The sequence below is a fragment of the Meles meles genome, chromosome 13, assembly GCF_922984935.1.
Source record: "Meles meles chromosome 13, mMelMel3.1 paternal haplotype, whole genome shotgun sequence".
In the NCBI taxonomy this organism is placed as follows: Eukaryota; Metazoa; Chordata; class Mammalia; order Carnivora; family Mustelidae; genus Meles; species Meles meles.
In genome coordinates, this window is record NC_060078.1 from 47665201 (window position 1) to 47688056 (window position 22856).

The 22856-nt window shown below is 42.3% G+C and overlaps 2 protein-coding genes across 7 annotated transcripts in view; both read left to right on the forward strand.

Annotated features, from left to right (window-relative positions):
* The window catches only part of LOC123955215 (WASH complex subunit 2-like), a 59474-nt gene extending 43721 nt beyond the window's left edge, over positions 1-15753 (forward strand). For 4 of the 6 annotated variants that reach the window (XM_046026961.1, XM_046026966.1, XM_046026962.1 and 1 more), the window contains 8 exons: positions 1559-1687; positions 1816-1896; positions 3162-3284; positions 4477-4539; positions 4897-5109; positions 6890-7507; positions 8322-8499; positions 15036-15753. In XM_046026961.1, coding sequence (XP_045882917.1) covers positions 1559-1687; positions 1816-1896; positions 3162-3284; positions 4477-4539; positions 4897-5109; positions 6890-7507; positions 8322-8499; positions 15036-15175 — 1545 coding nt within the window. In that variant the 3' untranslated portion in view covers positions 15176-15753. The remainder of the gene's footprint in view (positions 1-1558; positions 1688-1815; positions 1897-3161; positions 3285-4476; positions 4540-4896; positions 5110-6889; positions 7508-8321; positions 8500-15035) is intronic. The other 2 variants (XM_046026964.1, XM_046026965.1) reach the window with 1 other exon arrangement.
* Positions 15754-18596: 2843 nt separating this feature from the next.
* Positions 18597-22856, forward strand: part of ZFAND4 (zinc finger AN1-type containing 4) — a 93777-nt gene continuing 89517 nt past the window's right edge. The window contains exon 1 of the mRNA XM_046028094.1: positions 18597-18995. The gene's annotated coding sequence lies outside the window, so the exon portion shown is untranslated. The remainder of the gene's footprint in view (positions 18996-22856) is intronic.

Genomic DNA, 22856 nt, shown 5'->3' on the forward strand with positions numbered 1-22856 from the left:
AAAAACCTGTAAGGTAGCATATTGCCAGTGCTTTTTGTAAACCAAACTGAGGACATGGTCCATGTTGATTTCTATAAAAAATGTTTTATTTTTTATTATACCAGTAGTATATCCCTGCTTATAAATGAGAGCTACGCATAGTGAATGTGAATTATTTGCTATATTCTTTTTTCAAATATATTTTATTTCTTTTACCGTGTGTGATTTTGTACAGATTTTCATGGTTGTGAAACTTAGTTACTGTGTTACACTGGGGTTTTATGTATAATAATAATAATTAGTTAATTTTTAATGTGACACATCTCCTCAGTTGTGAATTTTTTTGTTTACTCTGTGGTTGTGATGCTAAATGTTACGGGCGAGAAAGTCTATATTGTGTGAAAGAAGGTCTCAGTCTTTGGATTCCTTAGGAGTTTTCCATGAGGATTTTCAACGGAATGAAGACAGCCAGAAGGAAAGTAGCAACCACAGCAGTTTATTAAAGCGAAAGTACACTCTCATGGTGTGAGAGTGGTTGTTTTGTAATTGGATATTTGTGGGTCTCTCCGGGCTGAGAGGTGGGGTGGTCTGTAATGGAGGCTGCTTCCAGTCCTTTGGGAAGCTCCTTCCACAAGTTGGGAGGGGGAGTTCTTGACATGGCGAGGTTTGTTACCCCAAAGGTCTTGGCACCTTTCTCCTTGGGTTTTGGTGGTGGTGGTGGGGGTACCTTCAATGCAAATACATTATAATGGGCCTAGGGGTTACCCTGGGGCAGAGATGAGAGAGGAGAGCTTGTGTTCCATAGTTGTGGCTCTTTGGTCTGCCAGCCCCAAGGTCTTGGAAGTCACAAGGTCAGGCTGTCATGCTTATTTATATCGTTCTTGCCTCCTGCTCTTGTCTCTATCATTCCCCTCAAGGACTTGGGACTCTGCCTTCCACTGCTCTGTTATGGTAGCTTCTATCTAACATTAAAAAAAAAATATGGGAGTATTTTAGAATGTCAAGTTGGGGGTATTAGCGTGTCAAAACAAGTAATGTGAATAATAACTTCGAAATGTCAGATACTCTACCAAATAAAAAGAACTTGTTTGGAATCCGAAGATGGTGGGATGGAAGGTGAATGGGCATAGGGGAACGTTGGGGTCGGATGCTGACCGATTAGGGATATGTGCTTGACCACTCTGTAGTTCTGGTATTAAGTCGGCTGCGTTCTCTTCATCCCTTTGTGAATGAAATGGAGGACACTTACTTGAGTTTTGTATGTTTTCACCCTTAAAATGTTTCTCGTTTTGGGAATTAATGGATTGTTTTTTGAATAAAAAGTTCAGACATTTATTACACACAGGCTGGAAGCTGATCTTTCCAGCTTATATATATGTGATCTGTATTTACCAATAGATTTTCCACTGTTTTTGATAGCTTCTGTTACGTGAATATGTCCTTCCCTTTTTGATTGCCACTTGGGCTGTACCCAGCCCTTAGCCACTTGTAAATAGCTGCAGGGAATATCTTTGTATTTCCACATTTGCAGCTGCGATTTCCTTGGCCTAAATCCTTAGAACATCCCTCTTTTTTCCAGAGTCCTGATCCTGATGCCCGCCCAAAGAGCACAGGTGTCTTTCAGGATGAAGAGCTCCTTTTTAGTCACAAGCTCCAGAAGGACAATGACCCAGATGTTGACCTTTTCTCTGGCACCAAGAAAACCAGGGTCAGTTTCAAAAGGTTCTTTACATCATGATGCTGTTATTGTATTAGATAGCGTGTCAGTAGCTTACCTAATTTTCTCTGTAAATGGCTTTTGTTGTGAATATTGAATGTGAGTTTTGTCTATTCCAGTTATTAGAGCCAAGTGTTGGGAGCCTGTTTGGGGATGATGAAGATGATGATCTTTTCAGCCCTGTCAAGTCACGGTCTTTGGTATAAGCCTTTTGTTCTCAATACTGGAGTGTGGGGGAAGGGTTCTGGGAAGGAAATTAACATATATTTATAGGAGTAAGGAAAACATGGGGTGCTTACGTGGCTCACTTCGTTAAGTGTCTACCTTCGGCTCAGGTCATGACCCCAGGACCCTGGGATCAAGCCCCGTGTGTCATGTGTCCGGCTTCTTGCTCAGTGGGGAGTCTGCTTCTCCCTCAACTCCTCCCACTCCTGCCTTGTGCTCTCTCTCTTTCTCTTCCCCCACTGTCCCAAATAAATAAAAAAAATCTTTAGAAAAAAAGAGTAAGGAAAATCCACAGAGAATTGTGGTGCTTACTAGTAAAAGAATGGCAAATAGCATGCTGATGACAGTGCTTGTGGTATCCCCATCTAATGTTTCCGAACTAACATTAGAGCGTTAACCAACCCAGGCTCTTACTGCATTCCAGATTTGATTTATTTTTAAATATTTTATTTATTTATTTGGCAGAGAGAGGAAAATAGAGAGGGAGAGAGAGCACAAGCAGGGGGGAGAGGCAGAGCCCTGTTTTTTGATTTTTTTTTTTAAGATTTTTTTTATTTTTTGAGAGTGTGTGTGAGAGCCCAGGGAGGGAGAGGCAGAGGCAAAGGGAGAGAGAAAATCTTAAGCAGACTCAGTGCTCAGTAAGGATCCCTGACATGGGGCTTGAACTCACAGCCCTGACATCTTGACCTGAGCCAAATCAAGAGTCAGACTCTTAACCGACTGAGCCACCCAGGCGTTCCCAGATTTGTTTGATTTTTAGGTTGTTTGTTGAAAGACCAGTGCATGCAACATGGTGACTAAATATTCTTGCTTTTCAGGTGCAAAGCTTTAAATCTGAGTGTTAGTCTGTGTCATTTTTCCCCACCCCAGTAGATTTTGTTAGATACTCTCTTTTTTTTTTTTTTAATTAAAAAAATTTGTTTATTTGAGAGAGAGAAAGGGAGCATGCATGAGCGGCGGGGAAGGGGCGAAGGGAGCAGGAGAAGCAGTCTCACCATTGAACACAGGGCTCGATCCCAGGACCCTGAGATCATGACCTGAGTCAAAGACAGACACTTAACTGACTGAGCCACCCAGGCATCCCTAGGTACTCTCTATTTTCTGTTGGCATAGTGAAGACTCCTGAGAAGGTCACAGGCTTTAGAATGCCATTTCTGAAAGGTTATTTTTATGAGTTATGACTTTATTTTGAAATTTCTAAGATCTTGACAGGTGTTTGGTATTCTTTTTCTTTTTGAAGATACCAGAAAAGAAGAGAGTAGTGAAAAAAGACCACTCGGTATCCTCTTTCAAGAACCAGAAACATCCTGAATCCACTCAGGGTATCAAAGAAAAAAGCACATTGAAACCGGAAACACCTCAGGTGAGATCTGCTTATAAGGACTTTCAGCTCTCATTTGCATATCTGGACAGAGGGACTCCATTGCGCAGACCCAAGGCTATTCAGAGTTCTCTTGATTAGGGAGGAAAAAGCAAATAGGACTGCCTCTCTTTCTTAACTCTGTGTATATGTGTGTTTTAAATTAAAAAAAAATTTTTTTAATTCACAATTTAAACATGTTTTAAAGTAAAGCTCTACACCCAGTATGACCCTTGAACTCATAACCCAGAGATCAAGAATTTTATGCTCTACGACTGACTGAGCCAGCCAGGCGCCCCTCCTGTGTTTGTTTTAAAAACACGCCTCCCTACTGCCTCGTCTCTTCTCAATCTACAGCCCAGTCCCATGAAGCTATACTTATGATTACCGTTTTTGAAGAACTTTGAAATTCAGTTCCAAAATAGAGTTAATATAGGGTGAAGAATATTTTTCCTGTTAGAACCCCAGTGTCTCCCTTTGGGCTATGTTGGAGTAGAATTACATTAGAATTAAATATAAATTATAACCAACTAAATATAAATTGTAACCAATATTCCTTGGTTCCCCCATTTTCTTGGTTACCTCTCCTCGGGTTACTGCTGATAGGTCTCTGTCCTCAGCCCTCTTCTCTCAGGAGCTTGTTCTGGGAACAGACCAGAACTGGAGAGCGAGATCTGGTTCCGGCTTACAGCTGTCTCTGGGTGTTTCCCTGAGGCTTCAATGTCCTGAGTTGCGAAAATCAGGCACTAGGGAGAACACATCTGCATTGACGTGCCCCAAATTTCAGCTTCCCTTGCTTCTAGAACCTCAGTGCATTAGGTTGTGTGTGAATTTTGGTGTACCCTGTGGTATTTGCTGTGTGGGGGAACCAGCATGGTAATTTTGCCAACTGGTCGGGTTTTGGTGCTCGGGTACACTGTGAGTCTTAGGAATCTTACCCATGATCTTTGTGGGCCTTTACTCCATATATGGTCTGACAGCATTCCACCTACACAACAGATGAGGAGGCATAAGTGAAATAATGTTAGTGAAAGGTTTCAAGGCCCCAGGAGAGATTTGAATGCCTTTCCCATTGTAGAATTACAGAAAGTGACAGCTTTGCTCCATCAAATTTAATGGGCATGAGTGTAATCCAAGAGACACTTTTTTTTTCTACCTCCCCAATGGATTGTTAACTGAATGTAATTTCACACAGGGCTCACCAGGTCCCGCTCCATTTAAAACCAAAGAGCCATCCCCTCGGATCTGGAAAATACAAGTAATTATAACATGTCTGGACTCTGCACTGCCTGCCTTGTGGCATCTAAACTTTTTTGGATATTTACTTTTGTCAGCTGCTGCCTGGCATTTTCTTACCTCTTCCCCATCCTCTAGTTGTTGCTTCTTGTGTGCTACATCTGTAACATCTTTTCTTTGGTCCAAGTGGTGGGCACAGGTATATAATCTTACTCTGTTTTAATTCTAAGTCTAGACCAGGAGACCTCCCTGCATTTTTCTTTCTCTTACCACATTATGCATTACGTATACCATGTCTCTTGTCATGTGTCACAGTAGTGATAATAGACTGCTGTGTTTAAGAAAACATACAGAGTAAGTTTCATTTTTTCTTTTTTAGGCCAATTTAGCGATTAATCCAGCAGCCTTGTTGCCTGCAGCGGTTCCCCAGATCTCTGGAATAAAGCCCGTTTCGCCAGAACTGGCTTTTCCTTCATCTGAGCCCGAGAGGACCCACAATCTGGAACGTATGCCCTCTCTTCTCAGTAGCGGGGAGGCCGGAGTGAGTTTCGACCTTCCAGCTCAGGCAGACACGTTACACAGTGCAAACAAGGTGATGAAACCACCTTCGCTTTGCTTGCTTGCTTGCCTTTTTTTTTTTTTTTTTTTTTTTAAAGCCTGAAGAACTTGTATATTTCTTTCTAGTCCATCAGTTACACATCATAGGCTGTCTCCCATTCCCCACATGAAGGAGACACGTCTTCCTTCCTTCAGCCTTTCCATCTCCCTTATGCCTTCCTAATTCTGCCTTCCTCTGCCTCTGTTTGTTACATTTATATGCTGCTCAGTAGCCACATAAAGTCCCACTTCCTCCAGGCTCTCCTGCATTGCCCCCTGGTGGTCTTTTAAACACAGAGCAGATCACGTCCCTCCTTTTCTGGCCTCTGTGCTGCGGGGAGGAGGACATTCAAGCTCCTTGGTTTGGTGTTAAAGCCTTTTACAAACATGCTAACCAAAGCTACCAACTTGCCCACCAACCACACTGTCAGCCTAAACTCCAGTCCTACCAGGCACCGTTCCATGAACACACACACACTCGCCCTCTGCTGCCAACAGCTTGGGCTGCTTCCTCTGTCAGGAATGCTCTTCTTGCTCATTGACAGTCTGCTCAGACTTCCCTGCTTCTGTGATGATTCCCCTCCTGCTCTCTTGTCCTGGGCTCCCTCCTCTGAGATCCCAGGGCAGTTATTTCCCGGTGGTATGGTTCTGTCACACTGGCACACAGGACTGTGGATGTATGCTCAATAGACTGAACTCTTCGAGGTTTTGCTTTCATTTTAGTTGGTTCTCTTCTATCCGGCAGCTTTCCTTCTCTAGGAAATCTTGGCTGATCTCTGAGTAAGCAACAGTACCTCAGATAACCCTGGCAAATATATTCATTTTAAGTATTTCCAAACCTGTTTTCCTTGTGAAAAATATCCTTCCTTTTGTTCTGTTTTTTTTTTGTTTTGTTTGTTTTTTTTTTTTTGGTCAGCCTTTGGAGAGGGGAAGGGTGAGTTTACATTGGCTACTTTTTATGACTATTTGTGATATTTCCTTGAAATAGGCACACACAACCAAATACTTTGGCCAAAGTAGCTTGTACCTTCTTAAAACTACTTGATTGTATATTTTGGAAAATATCGCAAATACTGCATTATTGCTAATAAGTAACTCATATTTTGTGGTTATTTTAAAAGTTCTGATTTCTATTTTTAAAGTTCTGATTTTTGGTGAAATATTTAGCATTTGAATTTAGTGTTTGTTGACGTGAAGAAAAGAACACTTTAGATTGCTTCTCTTTCTTTATTGTCTTTTATCTTCCTGGTTTTGGAGCCTCGTTTTAGGCTAGCCCCTGGTAAAGGTTACCCTTAGAATTCCCCCCGATTCTTGTTTTGAAAGATACCCACATATAAGCCAAGGGCAGAGTAAGGGCCAGTTAGGGCATAGAAAAGCGTACCAACATGCTTGCTTTGCAGGGTTCCGGGAGCAAATGAAGCCTTTTATATGAAACAACTGATATTGCTCTCCCAAAGACTCAAAAGTGGGGAACATTAAAAGATTCAGAGTAATGCAATCTTGGAGGAGCATTAAATGTCTTTGAAAATCTTTAGGAAATAATCTCTTCTGTGTCTTAGATAAGATCTTGATTGAAGTAGACCAGACAACCTTAGAATATTTTGAGTCACTGATTACTTGCTATGTTAGCTTTGAATGCTTTTTTTTTTTTTAAGACTTTTTTTAAAGATGTTATTTATTTGAGGGAGTGAGAGAGAGAGCTTGAGAGGAGAGAGAGTTTTTTGTTTTGTTTTTTTTAAATCGTTAGATCAACATGTGGTTTTTTGCCCTTGCAGAGCCGGGTCAAAGTGAGAGGGAAGCGTAGACCACAGACCCGTGCGGCTCGGCGGTTGGCTGCCCAGGAGTCCACTGAGGCTGAGGATGTGAGTGTCCCCAGAAGGTCCATTGCACATTTGACAGATGAAGACATTTCACCAGGTGATCCTCAGCCACAGTCCAGGGCAGCTGGTGGACAAGACAGCTCTGATGGGGTCGTGGCCGCTGCCGCTCCAGCTTGGGAAGGTGGTCCTGTGTCTGAAGTGGACAGAAGCCCCTTGGTGAAATCTCTGGGTCAGCCTCTTGAGGATGACCTTTTTGATTCTGGAGATATCTTCTCCAAGGGTACTGGATCTCAGTCCACGGGAAGAAGAAAAGCCAAGGCAAAGGCAGCAGAGGGCCTGGCCAACCCACCCGGGGGAAGTAAAGAAAAGAGCTCCATGTTTCCTGCTCTAGGGGAGGCAGGCAGTGATGATGATCTGTTCCAGTCTGTTAAACCAAAACCAGCAAAGAAAACGAATCCTTTCCCCCTCTTGGAAGATGAGGATGATCTCTTTACAGATCAGAAAGCCAAGAAGAATGAGTCAAAATCCAACAGTCAGCAGGATGTCATCTCAAAAGCACAAGATATTTTTGAGGTAACAGGACATAACAGTACCTTTTTTGGGCCTGATTTTATGTTAAGATGATGCCGGATTGGCTCATTTGAGCCATACGTTACAATGATCTTGTTTCATTGCTGCTTGCTATCTACTTGCTTAGTACTTAAAGTTAGGTCCTTTTATTAGTAATTCTGAAATTTACTCAGAAGTCGTTTTTCATTTTGTTTCACGGGGTGGTTCTTGGCCAGCCATAGTTACTGGTACAAATCTTCATTTGTATAGTTGTTATCAGCATGTTGCTGTAGTCAGTGTCCTTGGCCTGTTGCTCTGTGACACATATATAAAGCAGCTTCAGTACAGCTTAAGGGTTTAGCCTGTGGTTCTTGGGGAAACAGGCCCTGGCTGGAGCCGACAACTTAGTGCTGGCAGGAAAGCCTTCAGTGCCACTCTCTGGGCACATGTTTGTTGAGCATCCAGGTACTGGAGGCACAAAGTGAGCTAGGACTAGTATGCTAGAGGCTTTGGATACAGACGGGGCAACATATAAATAAACTGTTTTCAGATAATGTTGAGTACCGTAAAGAAAACACCTCAAGGCACTGGGACAGAGTGATGGATGGGGGCAGGAACCACTCCTTCAGGTAGGATTGGTATAGAAAGCCTCTCTACAGAGCTGGCACTTGAGCTGGGACTAGAAGAAAGACCAAGACTGGGCCAGGCAGGGATTTGGACGGAGTAGGGCAATCCAGGCAGAGAGAACAGGTCACCTGGTTGTCCCAGAATATGGTGGCAGTTTGCATTTCTGCAACTTGATTTAAAATTGTTTCATTTGTTTTTTTGGCTCAACAAGGATGATATATTTGCTACAGAAGCAATCAAACCCACACAAAAAACAAGAGACAAGGAAAGAACATTTGAATCCAACTTGTTTGATGATAACATTGATATCTTTGCTGACCTAACTGTAAAACCAAAAGAGAAGTCCAAAAAGAAGGTAGAAGCTAAGTCTATATTTGACGATGATATGGGTAAGTGATTTCCTTTTTTTTTAAAAATTTTATTTATTTATTTAACAGAGAGAGAGAGAGAGGTCAAAAGTAGGCAGAAAGGCAGGCAGAGAGAGGTGGGAAGCAGGCTCCCGGCTGAGCAGAGAGCCCGATGTGGGGCTCGATCCCAGGACCCTGGGATCATGACCTGGCCAAAGGCAGAGGCTTAACCCACTGAGCCACCCAGGTGCTCCGGGTAAGTGATTTTCTATATATGACACAATGAGTGATTACCATTCAGTGACTATTATTTCTCTACCTTTGTGTGGGCCCTTTCTTGGAAAATATTCCTCAGTGGGTTTCCTTTGGCTTGCTATATAATCCGGAGGTAGACTGAGGATGGATCAATAAATGGACTAGTTATTTCAGTGAGACAATTTTTTGTCCTGATGGTAGTCAAGGAATTTGAAAAAGCCCAGAATTTGACCTTTAATTATAATATAACTTTTATTTTAATAAGCCCCCCCACCAATCATCTGTGATAGCTCTGAACATTCTGATGTTATTAAGGGGGGGTCAGAAACTGACCCATAGGCTGAAGGAGGCCCCGATGGCTTCCTTGGGCATGTTGCAGTTGTTCGAATCAGTTCTAACTGGGGAGTGAGCGTCAGGAGTTCAGAGGATGGAGGGGGGGAGTGCAAGAGCAGAGCAGGATTATGTATGAAAGCAGCTTATAACTCAGACTTAATGTCTCATCAGAGATCTCCTGTGTTTGTAAACATGCTCATTCCACCCCTCCCCACCCGCCCCATGACGTAACATCTCCTTTATCAATGGGCAAGCCGAATGCCTGATCTTAAATATGACACTTCTTTTATGTCCTGTGTTGGTGGATAGGACTTGAGCTGAAGCCAAATACATACTTTTTCGTCCTTCCCAGATCTAGACCTTGGGGTTAACTGGGAGAAAGCAGCTGCTGCAGTGCCACGTGGGGCCTGTTCCTGGAGTAAGCCATGTGCTCTGTCTCTACCTGCTTCCCACCACAGGGGTTGCAGAAGAGACTTTGTTTTGTTTTTTTTTTAATTACAACAAAAGTTTCACATACCTGTTGTAATAGGTGACTACTACTTGAAAAGTGTAAAATATGAAAAACAATCCCTGGAGTTAACCATTATGGAGAGTTTCCTCTGTATCCTTTCAGATTGGGTGATGTTAATAGAGCTTTGTATACATAGAAATGTATACTTATTTTTTCCAAAATATGAATATATTTTATCTGTTCTGCTGTTCCTATTAGTCACCTAATGTCTTCCCATGTCAGTATAGAAATCTGTCTACTTCCTTGTTTTTAGTGGTTGTATAGTATTCCTTTGTATTCAGCCATTAGCATATTGAAGATGATCTAGATTGTTGCCATGTTTTCTTTATTAAAAATAATGCCATGCTAAATGTGCCCATAAAACGACACAGGGTTGCAGATTGGATAAAACGACAGGACCCATCCATATGTTGTCTACAAGAGACCCATTCTGAACCTAAGGATACACCCAGACTGAAAGTGAAGGGATGGAGAAGCATCTTCATGCCAATGGGCCTCAAAAGAAGGCCGGAGTAGCAGTTCTCATATCAGATAAATTAGATTTTAAACTAAAGACTGTAGTCAGAGATACAGAAGGACACTGCATAATTCTTTTTTTTTTTTTTTAAAGATTTTATTTTTATTTATTTGACAGAGAGAGATCACAAGTAGGCAGAGAGGCAGGCAGAGAGAGTGAGAGGGAAGCAGGTTCCCTGCCGAGCAGAGAGCCCGATGCGGGACTCGATCCCAGGACCCCGAGATCACGACCTGAGCCGAAGGCAGTGGCTTAAACCACTGAGCCACCCAGGCGCCCCGACACTGCATAATTCTTAAAGGGACTATCCGCCAAGATGATCTAACAATTGTGAATATCTATGCCCCCAATATGGGAGCACCCAATTACATAAGAAAACTATTAATCAAGATAAAGAGTCATATTGATATGAATACAATAATAGTAGGAGATCTTAATACGCTTCTCTCAGAAATAGACAGATCATCGAAGCAGAAAATTAATAAAGAAATAAGAGCATTGAATGAAACTTTGGACCAGATGGACCTCATCGACGTATACAGAACATTCCAACCTAAAACAACAGAATACTAATTCTTCTCAAGTGCACATGGAACCTTCTCCAGAATAGACCACATACTGGGTCACAAAGCAGGACTCAACCGATACCAAAAGACTGACATTATTCCCTGCATATTCTCAGATCACAATGCTTTGAAACTGGAACTCAATCACAAAGAAAAGTTCAGAAGGAACTCAAACATCTGGAAGCTAAAGACCACCTCGCTTAAGAATGCTTGGATCAACCAGGAGATCAAAGATGAACTTAAACAATTCATGGAAACCAATGAGAATGAAGACACCTCGGTCCAAAACCTATGGGATACAGCAAAGGCGGTTCTAAGGGGGAAATACATAGAGCCATCCAAGCCTCCCTCAAAAACATTGAAAAATCCAGAATACACCAGCTGTCTCTACACCTTAAAGAACTGGAGAATCAACAACAAATCAAACCAACTCCACATGCAAGAAGGGAAATAATCAAGATTAGAGCAGAGATCAATGAGGTAGAAACGAGAGATACAGTAGAACGTATCAATGAAACCAGAAGCTGGTTTTTTGAAAGAATCAATAAGATCGATAAACCATTGGCCACACTAATCCAAAAGAAAAGAGAGAAAGCCCAAATTAATAAAATTATGAATGAAAAGGGAGAGATCACAGCTAACACCAAGGAAAATAGAAACAATCATCAGAAATTATTACCAACAGTTATATGCCAATAAGCTAAGCAACCTAGATGAAATGGATGCATTCCTGGAAAACTACAAACTCCCAAAATTGAACCAGGAAGAAATTGACAACCTGAATAGACCGATATCTAGTAATGAGATTGAAGCAGTGATCAAAAACCTCCCAAAAAACAAGAGCCCAGGACCTGACGGATTCCCTGGGGAATTCTACCAAACTTTCAAAGAAGAAATAATACCAATTCTCCTGAAGCTGTTCCAAAAAATTGAAGCAGAAGGAAAACGTCCAGACTCTTTTTATGAAGCCAGCATTACCCTGATCCCCAAACCAGGCAAAGACCTTACCAAAAAGGAGAATTTCAGACCAATATCACTGATGAATATGGATGCAAAGATTCTCAACGAGATCCTAGCAAACAGGATCCAGCAGCACATTAAAAAGATTATCCACCATGACCAGGTGGGATTCATCCCCGGGTTGCAAGGTTGGTTCAACATTCGCAAATCAATCAATGTGATAGAACAAATCAATAAGAGAAGAGAGAAGAACCACATGGTCCTCTCAATTGATGCAGAAAAAGCATTTGACAAAATCCAGCATCCGTTCCTGATGAAAACACTTCAAAGTATAGGGATAGAGGGAACATTCCTGAACTTCATAAAATTTATCTATGAAAGACCCACAGCAAATATCCTCAATGGGAAAAAGCTTTCAGCCTTCCCGTTGAGATCAGGAACACGACAAGGATGCCCACTCTCACCACTCTTGTTCAACATAGTATTAGACGTTCTAGCAACGGCAGTCAGACAACAAAGAGAAATAAAAGGTATCCAAATTGGCAAGGAAGAAGTCAAACTCTCTCTTCGCAGATGACATGATTCTTTATATGGAAAACCCCAAAGACTCCACCCCCAAACTACTAGAACTCATACAGCAATTCAGTAACGTGGCAGGATACAAAGTCAATGTACAGAAATCAGTGGCTTTCTTATACACTAACAATGAAAATACAGAAAGGGAAATTAGAGAATCGATTCCATTTACTATAGCACCAAGAACCATAAGATACCTGGGAATAAACCCAGAGGTAAAGCCAGAGGTAAAAAAACTCAGAGGTAAAATAAACCAAAGAGGTAAAGGACCTGTACTCGATGAACTACAGAACACTCATGAAAGAAATTGAAGAAGACACAAAAAGATGGAAGACTGTTCCATGCTCTTGGATCGGAAGAATAAACATTGTTGAAATGTCTATACTGCCTAGAGCAATCAATACTTTTAATGCCATTCTAATCAAAATTCCACCAGTATTTTTCAAAGAGCTGGAGCAAATAATCCTAAAATTTGTATGGAATCAGAAGAGACCCCGAATTGCTAAGGAAATGTTGAAAAACAAAAACAAAACTGGCGGCATCACGTTACCCGATTTCAAGCTTTACTAGAAAGCTGTGATCACCAAGACAGCGTGGTACTGGCATAAAAACAGACACATGGACCAGTGGAATAGAGTGGAGAGCCCAGATATGGACCCTCAACTGTATGGTGAAATAATCTTCGACAAAACAGGAAAAAATATTCAATGGAAAAAAGACAGTCTCTTCAATAAATGGTGCTGGGAAAACTGGACAGCGATATGTAGAAGAATGAAACTTGACCATTCTCTTACACCGTACACAAAGAAAAACTCGAAATGGATAAAAGACCTCAACGTGAGACAGGAATCTATCAGAATCCTAAAGGAGAACATAGGCAGTAACCTCTTCGATATCAGCCACAACAACTTCTTTCAAGCTATGTCTCCAAAGGCCAAGGAAACCAAAGGAAAAATGAACTTTTGGGACTTCATCAAGATCAAAAGTTTCTGCACAGCAAAGGAAACAGTCAACAAAACAAAAAGGCAACCCACGGAATGGGAGAAGATATTTGCAAATGACAGTACAGACAAAAGGTTGATATCCAGGATCTATAAAGAACTTCTCAAACTCAACACACACAAAACAGATAATCATATCGAAAAATGGGCAGAAGATATGAACAGACACTTCTCCAACGAAGACATACAAATGGCTATCAGACACATGAAAAAATGTTCATCATCACTAGCCATCAGGGAGATTCAAATTAAAACAACATTGAGATACCACCTGACACCAGTTAGAATGGCGAAAATTAGCAAGACAGGAAACAACGTGTGTTGGAGAGGATGTGGAGAAAGGGGAACCCTCTTCCACTGTTGGTGGGAATGCAAGTTAGTGCAGCCACTTTGGAGAACAGTGTGGAGACTCCTGAAGAAATTAAGAATAGAGCTTCCTTATGACCCTGCAATTGCACTGCTGGGTATTTACCCCAAAGATACAGATGTAGTGAAAAGAAGGGCCATCTGTACCCCAATGTTTATTGCAGCAATGGCTACGGTCGCCAAACTGTGGAAAGAACCAAGATGCCCTTCAACGGATGAATGGATAAGGAAGATGTGGTCCATATACACAATGGAGTATTATGCCTCCATCAGAAAGGATGAATACCCAACTTTTGTAGCAACATGGACGGGACTGGAAGAGATTATGCTGAGTGAAATAAGTCAAGCAGAGAGAGTCAAGTATCATATGGTCTCACTTATTTGTGGAGCATAACAAATAACATGGAGGACATGGGGAGATGGAGAGGAGAGGGAGTTGAGGGAAACTGGAAGGGGAGATGAACCATGAGAGACTCTGAAAAACAACCAGAGGGTTTTGAATGGGCGGGGGTGGGGGGTGGGAGGTTGAGGAACCAGGTGGTGGGTAATAGGGAGGGCACTTACTGCATGGAGCACTGGGTGTGATGCCAAAACAATGAACACTGTTATGCTGTAAATACATAAACGAATAAAAAAAAAAAATAGAATCCCAAGATTACCTGTCTTTTTTTTAAGCCCTTTATGACTTCATATGGCCATGGAGGCAGCAGGAAAATAAACTCCTTTGCCAGAATGAAAAAAAAAAAAAAATGCCATGGGGGGTTATGGACAGTGGGGGGGTATGTGCTATGGTGAATGCTGTGAAGTGCGTAAACCTGGCGATTCACAGACCTGTACCCCTGGGGCAAATAATACATTATATGTTAATTAAAAAAAATAAGTAAATGATAATTTAAAAAAATAGTGCCATGGTCTTTAACATTTATGTATACGTATCTTTGTGTACACATACTAAAATGTAGGATAGAATCCTAGCAGTAATGCTTCAGGTGAGTAAGATGACTCATGAAACACTGGAGGCAGCGAAAAAACTAAACATGAATGTGGTCATAAAGACTTAGAATTTTGACATTGATGTGCCTCAGATAGGTACATGTATTCTGAGAGAGGGGTACTCCTATGTTGGATTTCCCTTTGCTTGTTTGTATTGCCCTTTCCTTTTAAAATCCAGTGGGAAGAGAATGTAAAAGTAGATATGTCACAGATAGTAAAGTCAGGGGCAGGATTGGTGTTTGGTTATCCTTCCCTTTTTCTTCTCCTCCACGTGTATACACGTACCTTGTAGCTGAGAAAATTGTGGTCAAAGAGAACCTGTGACTTGTATGTGATCATAAAAATTAGTAGCAAAGCCAGGACCAGAATCTAAAAGGCTTGACTCTTAATGTTTTTGGTATCCCGTACTGTTACCAGACTTGAATGTTTGGTGATTTATGTAAATGTGTCTATTTTCGTGCCTAATCAGCAATTTTTTTTCTTTTTCTTTTTTCTTTTTAAAGATGATATCTTCTCCTCTGGTATCCAGGCTAAGACAACCAAACCAAAAAGTCGATCTTCACAGGCAGCACCTGAACCAAGATCTGAACAGAAGGTGTCCAACATTTTTGATGATCCCTTGAACGCCTTTGGAGGCCAGTAGAGCTTACAGGGTATCACATCTCACCCTTCAGCTATATTCTTGAGTTAATGATGCTGTCTTGTGTACTCATTGTCTTAATTGAATTAGAAAAAGCAAATAATGAAGCAGCTAGCTCACCTCTTTCTCACCCAACATACTTAAGTATTTTTCTGCCCTGGTATTAATCATGTTTAATACCACAGAACAAAAATAAATATTTCACAGTGTTTTCTTTCTTTCTTTTTTTTTTTTTTTTAAACTATATTTTCATTTAATTTGCCTTGATGGGGCCACAGTATGATTTGGGGCATGTTGGAGAAAAAACTTCTATGTGCCTTTCATGAATGGGCAGGGAATTCCAGAGGAAGCAGTGCCAGGCAGATGATCAGGAATATTCCATTCATGGATAGAAGCCCTAGCTCAGAGCCTATGCAGGTGCTAGAGGAAGGGGATGAGAGATTGTGTACTTCATGACTCTTTGCAGTAGGAGAGTAGGTTTCCTCTGATTCCACTGAATTCTGAAAATGCGTCTATAGGTTCATTTGGCAAACTGTGGCCCTCTGTTTTCTGTTTTTGTAAATAAAGTTTTATTGGAACACAACCATACCCATTCATTTACATATTGTCTGTGGCTGTTTTCACCCTTTCTACAATGCTAGAGTTCAGTAGTTGTGACAGAGACTGGATGGCCCACAAAGCCCAAGATACCTTCTTTCAGACCCTTTACATACAGTATTCTGATCCTTGCTCTAAGGCATCCATTTCCATTCCTTTGGAGCTTTTCATTATTTTGTGAATGAGGCAGAATGAGCCCAGATAAAGGAAGGAGACGTACTGAGGGGGAGATGTCTTTCTGTGGAGCGGCTAGGTGCCTTAGAACTCTGCACTAATGGGAATATTATATAACTGTGTTGTCCAGTGTGGTAACTGCTAGCCACAAGGATAGCTGACCCCTCCTGCAGTCTGTGTTTTCTTGTGCTGTGCAGACTTGGTGCTAAGTATTCAAACTGTAACCATAGCACAGTCTTACAGGTAGGCTCAGTTGGTTTTACCAGTCCCAAAACCACTTACTTCTTCAAGACCTTCGGCACTTAAAAAAAAAAAATTATTTATTTGACAGGGAGAGGGAGAGAGATCACAAGTAGGCAGAGAGGCAGGCAGGGGGTGTGGGGGGGGACACAAGGCTCCCTATTGAGCAGAGAACCTGATGCAGGGCTCGATCCCAGGACCCTGAGATCATGACCTGAGCTGAAGGCAGAGGCTTAACCCAGTGAGCAACCCAGGCGTCCCCCTTCGGCACTTTTTAAGATTGAACTTGGAATTGCTGAGCCTGAGTCAGAGATTTTGTACAGCTCTCACAGATCAGCTGTTTGTGGTGCTCTGCTCTGAGAGTGACTTGATGGCAAAAGAGGGTGCTTATACCTTTTGTTTCTTAGGTTACTTGTGTATATAGTTACCTATCCCTGTGTCTGACTCAGTAGGCATTTTTTTTTTTTTAAGATTTTATTTGACAGAGATTACAAGTAGGCAGAGAGAGAGGAGGAAGCAGGGGCAAATCAGGTTCTGCTGGGCAGAGAGCATGATTTGGGGCTCGATCCCAGGACCCTGGGATCATGACCTAAGCCGAAGGCAGAGGCTTTAACTCACTGAGCCACCCAGGGGCTCCTCAGTAGGCATTTGTTAAACATGTTGTTTTCCTTTGGGAATGATAGCTCTACTGATTCATCATTAGGACGGATTCCAGGGAATTCATGAGAAATTAGAGTTAGAACAAATGGAAATTGCTATTTTGAGAGGTTTGAAAGGGGGAGGGAATTTATAGTTATTGGTCCTATAGTCAGCACTTTCAATGCTCTTTTATCCAGTCTCCCTAAGTCCAGATAGGTAATGCCCTCATTTTACAGATGAGGATAAAATCTGGAAGCAGAATACAATTGTGCAACAAGTTTTTAGTGAGAATCTGGTTCTAGAGGTGTTTGAGAGTAGGCGAAGTATTTTACCTTTCTCAGCTTTGTCTCCTTTGTCAACTTTGTCAGGTGTTCACTACCAACTTTGTAGGATTGTGATGGGAGAGAATATGCAATGACCTTTGTTGACCACACAGCATTTTAAAAACAGTAAATGATGATGATGATGAGAAAGAATGATCTGGCCAACATAACAGAGCTTCTGTATTGGAACCCAAGGCTACAAACCCATCTGTCTGATTACACAAAGCCTGTGATCTTAGGTCTCCCTGACTGAAGTGAGGAGGCAGGTTGAAAGACCAAATTTTTGATTCAGAATGATGCTCTCCATCACAGGTACTATTTTAGAATTTGTATACAAAGATAATAATATCTCTGTCCTTAAGAAGCTCCAGTCAATTCAGTATTGGAGTTTAAGAAGGAATCAGGGTTGAGAGCCTGGAGATGTGTCTCATCATAAACCCCAATGTATGCTCAGTATTGGATTGTGGAGATTAATTGGTGGGTGGGTCTCAGAGGAGCTGTGAGAAAGGATAGATTAGACGCTGGGGTTCATTTTAGATACATTCCTCTGACTCAAGATGAGGATGATGAAGCTAGATTGGGAGGGGGATTACTGTTCATTATCATTTTGGTAATCCGCCTAGTGAAATAGGCCTTTTCGGTTGGGAAATCTGTAAAGGTTGGATTTAGAACATGTGTGGGGAATGGAGAGGAAAAGGAGTGGGGGCCCATTTCAGGTTGGAGGGTTTATATTGTCATCTTAAACACTTGAGTTCAGCACCTTGGTAATTAGAGTGGGAGAAAAGTATAGCTGGGTTTTTACCCAACTCTGAGATTCAACAACCCAAGGTGCCCACTCTAGTATCTGATTTACATCTCTCAGTTGGTAAATCAGATGAGGCATAAATAGAGACCAAGAGAGGTAATTTACTTTTGCCCTTGTTTTCAACTTGGTATAGCAGTGGCCCCCTATTTCAGATGAGACCTTTGAGGCCTTAACATTAGGAAACAGTGAAGCACTGTAAGGGGATATCTGTTAAAGGCAGGACGGCCCTGAAAGCACTAGGAATGCACGGGTTCTGGAAGGGACCCACTGGAGGCCTGCAGTTCGTTACCTTCCTCATCCCAGCGCTTGGGGCGCCTCCAAGAGCAACCTTGGGTGGCCTCTGGTAAGGTGCAGTGCACACCATCGCCCGGCCAGAGGCCACTCCCGCCGCTCGCAGCAGACCGTGCGGCTGGTCTCCAACCCAACCAATTCGGTCCCAGGCAGGTGCCCACTGCTAGTAATAAAGGGCCAACATCCGGGCCTCTAACCGACAACCAACACCGAACGGAGCTCCCGAGCAACCGCCGGCGTCGGGCGGCCAGGCCCCGCCCTCGCCCGCACCCTCGCTGATTGGAGGGCGACGCGAGCGCTGGCGAGCGATTGGTACGCGGTGTCACAAAGGGGCGGGGCGCGGCGGCTGCCGAGTGTTGCTCGTCCGTGCCTGCCGTGGCGTTGCCCGCGGGGCAGCGTTTCTGTGTAGGCCTGCCGGCAGGCGAACGAGTAAACAAGACAGCCGGGAGGGCGCCCGGAGCTGCGGGCCGTTGCACCGGGCCGCGCTGCCGCCGCCGTCCTCCGCGGGCCGGAGAGGAGCGCCGGCCGCTCGGCGGAGCCCCGCCCCCTCGGCCGCGGCTGCCGCAAGACCGGCGCGGCGCGACGCCTTCCTCGAGGACGCAGCCTGCACTTTCCGCCGGACCGCCCCGCCCGGTCCGACCGGTGCTGATCTGCCAGTCGCCGATTCTGACGCGGAGCCTGAGCACTGCCCTCCAGATCGGGCCCGAGCGTGTGGGTAGCCGGAGTCTATCCCGGAGGAGCACCGGCAGCGCAGGTGATCCGGCGGGCTTCGAGTGTACATTGTAGGCTCGGGTAGACGAACTTGGCTTCAAGGGTTTTCCCAGACCTGCTAGAAGATTGAGGCTAGGCGAAAGTTTAGGGTATATATGCACGAAGTGATGGACAGACTTCTGTAGCTTGTGTTTAAAACTGGAATGTTTTCACGTAATTAGTAAAAATTTCATTAAAAGGCAGTGTTTTTTAATGATTGCATAACATTCTGGGTCTCTTCATATTGGGGGAAAAGTTTAAAAGATAACTGTCCTCTGTGGCTAATATTCTTTACAACAGGATAAAGTCGATTTCTAGTGAAATTACTTCGCGCTCTCCCCTCTTTGTGTATTTTAGAACTCTTGCAGAAGAAAGTAAAGTTTTGGGGGAATTGATTTAGGAATTTTTAAAATCACATTTTTAAAAAGATTTTATTTATTTATTCGACAGAGATCACAAGTAGGCAAAAAGGCAGGCGTGGGATGGGGGGGAAAGGAGAGACTCCCCGCTGAGCAGGGAGATCTGACCCTGAGATCATGACCTGAGCCTAAGGCAGAGGCTTAACACTGAGCCACCCAGATGCAGTAGGAATGTTTTTTGATGCCATTTCTCTTAATAGCTAAGTAGGTTTTTTCAATTATTGGTAAAAATTCTGGAGGTATATCTTTTCTCTACCTGCCTCTTTCTTTGCTCTTTCTTTTGTATAATTTAGCTGTTAATGTTCATGCAACATTTCCCATCATTGCCCTCGTTTTCCAGCATTATATAGGGTTCCATAATGTGCTTAGTGGAGAGTGACCACACACCACGTTCAGAAGCTGTCAGTGGGCCCAGGTTTTAATACTGACTAGGTCTTTGGCTGGCAGGAACTTTAATTTGCTCCTCTGCCATCATCTAGTCCTTCAGTCTGGCTTACCAGATTTCACAGCCTCATTTTGTCCTCTCTTACTGTGTTTTCTACTGAGGACAAGTGTAATTATTTTTTAGAGGCATACATTTCAGTTTTGAATTTGGTTACCAGCCTTGCTCCTTTCTGGATTTGGCGATTACTTCATTGATTCTCGGTGCCAAACTTTAGGTGGGTGTTCCAGTGCAATTTAGCGATGCCCGCAGTTGCGGTTTTTCTTTCGGCCCGTAGTTACTTTATCCATTCTCCTTATGGGGGAAGAACTTCCAAATCTGTTACCCTCTCCCATCTGTGCATGTTTATTGTATTCAGGGTATTGTTGTGGAAGAGTACTGTAGTGAAGGAAATGGTCCTTCTATCTTCTGTCTCTACATTCCTTGGACAGGCACTGGTAACCCATGCCTTTATTTCAGCATTACGGATCCCATCCCTGACTTCCATTGCTAGAGCTGCTGCTGTGCAGGTGGGATTGCTGTTGACTGTGGGGAAACAGACACTGGTAGTTCTTTAGTACATTCTTATTTGATGGAGCATGATAAGTGTGCTTTTAAGAATTCCACACGTTACCCAAAGTCATATTATAAAAGAAGTTGTTTCAGTGAGGGGGGAAAAAGAGGTTAGGGATTAGCTTCATAAAAATTCATTTTATTACAGCCATTTCAATGTTTCAAAGGTACAAAAACAAAACCTGAGCAAAACAGCCATTTATTTGGCTTATATTTAAGAGTAATGGTCTTTTACCACCATCACCAGCAGTATTATTAGCATAGTACTTTGTATTGTTATATTTACTTACTCACTGTTTTGATAACTAGTATTATAGCACTCAAAGCAGCCGTGGTGCCAGCAACAACTTTTCTTCCTGAAGTGCCTTCTCTGTAGGACCATTAGCAGTCTTTATTCTGCCATTCAGTTTGCCTAATTAATCCTACTTCCAGATGATGTTATGAAAATTCACACTGTAGCAGAAATCCATGTATGTGCATGTATGTTATAAGTTAGACAAACTTTGCAAAGAACTTTGGGGTGAATCATAACATAATTCTCATGGGAAAGCAATATTCCTATAAACAGACTTTTAGGGCATGACCAAATATTTCTTCATCTCTGGGACAAGGGTAATACCATACATATTTATCACAGATTTGTTCCAAGGATCAATTGAAGGAGTGAATATTTATTTACTGTTTTATTGAATAAACCTTTAATGAGTACTAGTATACACAAAACACTGTGGTGGGTGATAGGGCAGAAAATCAGTTATGGTTTCCCTCTTAAGTAGCTTACAGTTTATTTAGGAGAATAAGAAAGTCATGTAAAAAATGAAATGGATTGTAATGGGTGCAATATATATGTTGGAGGAGGTCAGGGGACAAAGGAGAGTCACATAAAAGGCTTTGTGGAATAGTTGCTGTTTGAGCTGCATCTGGAAAGATGATTAGGTGCTTGTCAGGTAGCCAGGTGTGGGGATGGCAGGGGGTAGAGTCAAGCAGGAGAAATGAGATAGAGCTGATGTATTCTGAAGCTGCAGGCACAAACCATTAGAAGACAGATGTACCAGAGGTGTTGCAGGGTGAGATGATGTATGTGTCTAAATAAAATGAGGCTGGAAGGTGAGATGCATGACCTCAGGGCATTTCTCAGGAGTCTGAATTTTATTCTCTAAGCAGTGAATTTAATTCCGTGATTTTATTCTACAGGCATTCTATTCTGTGGAAGCCATCATGGGGCCTGGAGCTAAGAAATACGTGATTAGTTCTACCTTTTAATAAGATAGGTATGCTCCATACCATATGTTGTTAGGCAAATGCCACCTAAAACTCTGAGTTACCACTACACCCCTACTAGAATGGCCAAAATCTAGAATACTGACAACATCAAATGCTGATAAGGATGTGGAACAATAAGAACTCTTACTCATTGCTGGTGTAAATGCAAAATAGTACAGCCACTTAGGAGACACTTTGGCAGTTTGTTATAAAACTAAACACATTGTAAGATCCAGGAATCACACTCATTGGCGTTTACCCAGGCGTGTTAAAAACATGTCCACACAAAAACCTATACACATGTTTATAGCAGTTATATTCATAATTGCTCAAACTTGGAAGCAAGCAAGATATGTCCTTCAGTAGGTGAATGGATAAATTGTGGGACATTTAAACAATAGAATATTATTCAATGTCAGAAAGAAATGAGCTATCAGTCCTTGAAAAGACATGGAAGAAACTTAAATGCATATTAGTAAATGAAGGAAGACAATCTGAAAAGGCTACATACTGTATGATTGCAACTACATGATATTCTGGAAAAGGCAAAACTATGAGGATGGTAAAATGTCAGTGATTTCCAGGGATTTGGGAGGGCAGGTGGGATGAATAGGTGAATAACAAAGGATTTTTAGGGCAGGGCGACTATTCTGTGTGATAGTGTAATGGTGGGTACATGCCAGTATATATTTGTGAAAACCAGTAAAATACAAAGCACCAAGATTAAACTATAAATTATGGGTGTTGGGTGATAATGGGATATCACTGCAGTTTCCTTAGTTGTAACAAACACACTGCTCTGGTGTAGGATGTTGACAGAGGGGAAGGTTGTACATATGTGGCAGCCGGGAGTAATATGGGAACTCTGTAAATTTTGTTCCCAGTGTATTTTGTGAGATCCATATTACCTTGATACCAAAACCGGACAAAGGCATATAAAGAAAACAAGGTCAGTGGGTTTAAAAAAAAATCTTATTTAGAGAGAAAGCACATGGGAGTGGGGAGGGGCAGAGAGAGAGGAGGGGGAGAATCTCAAGTAGACTCCCTGCTGAGTGGGGAGCCATGATGCTGAGATCAAGACCTAAGCTGAAATAAAGAGTCGGATGCTTAACTAACTGAGCCACTCAGTCGCCCCACCATCAGTGTTCTTTTAAACACCATATTCATAGAATAAGAGACAAAAGCCACG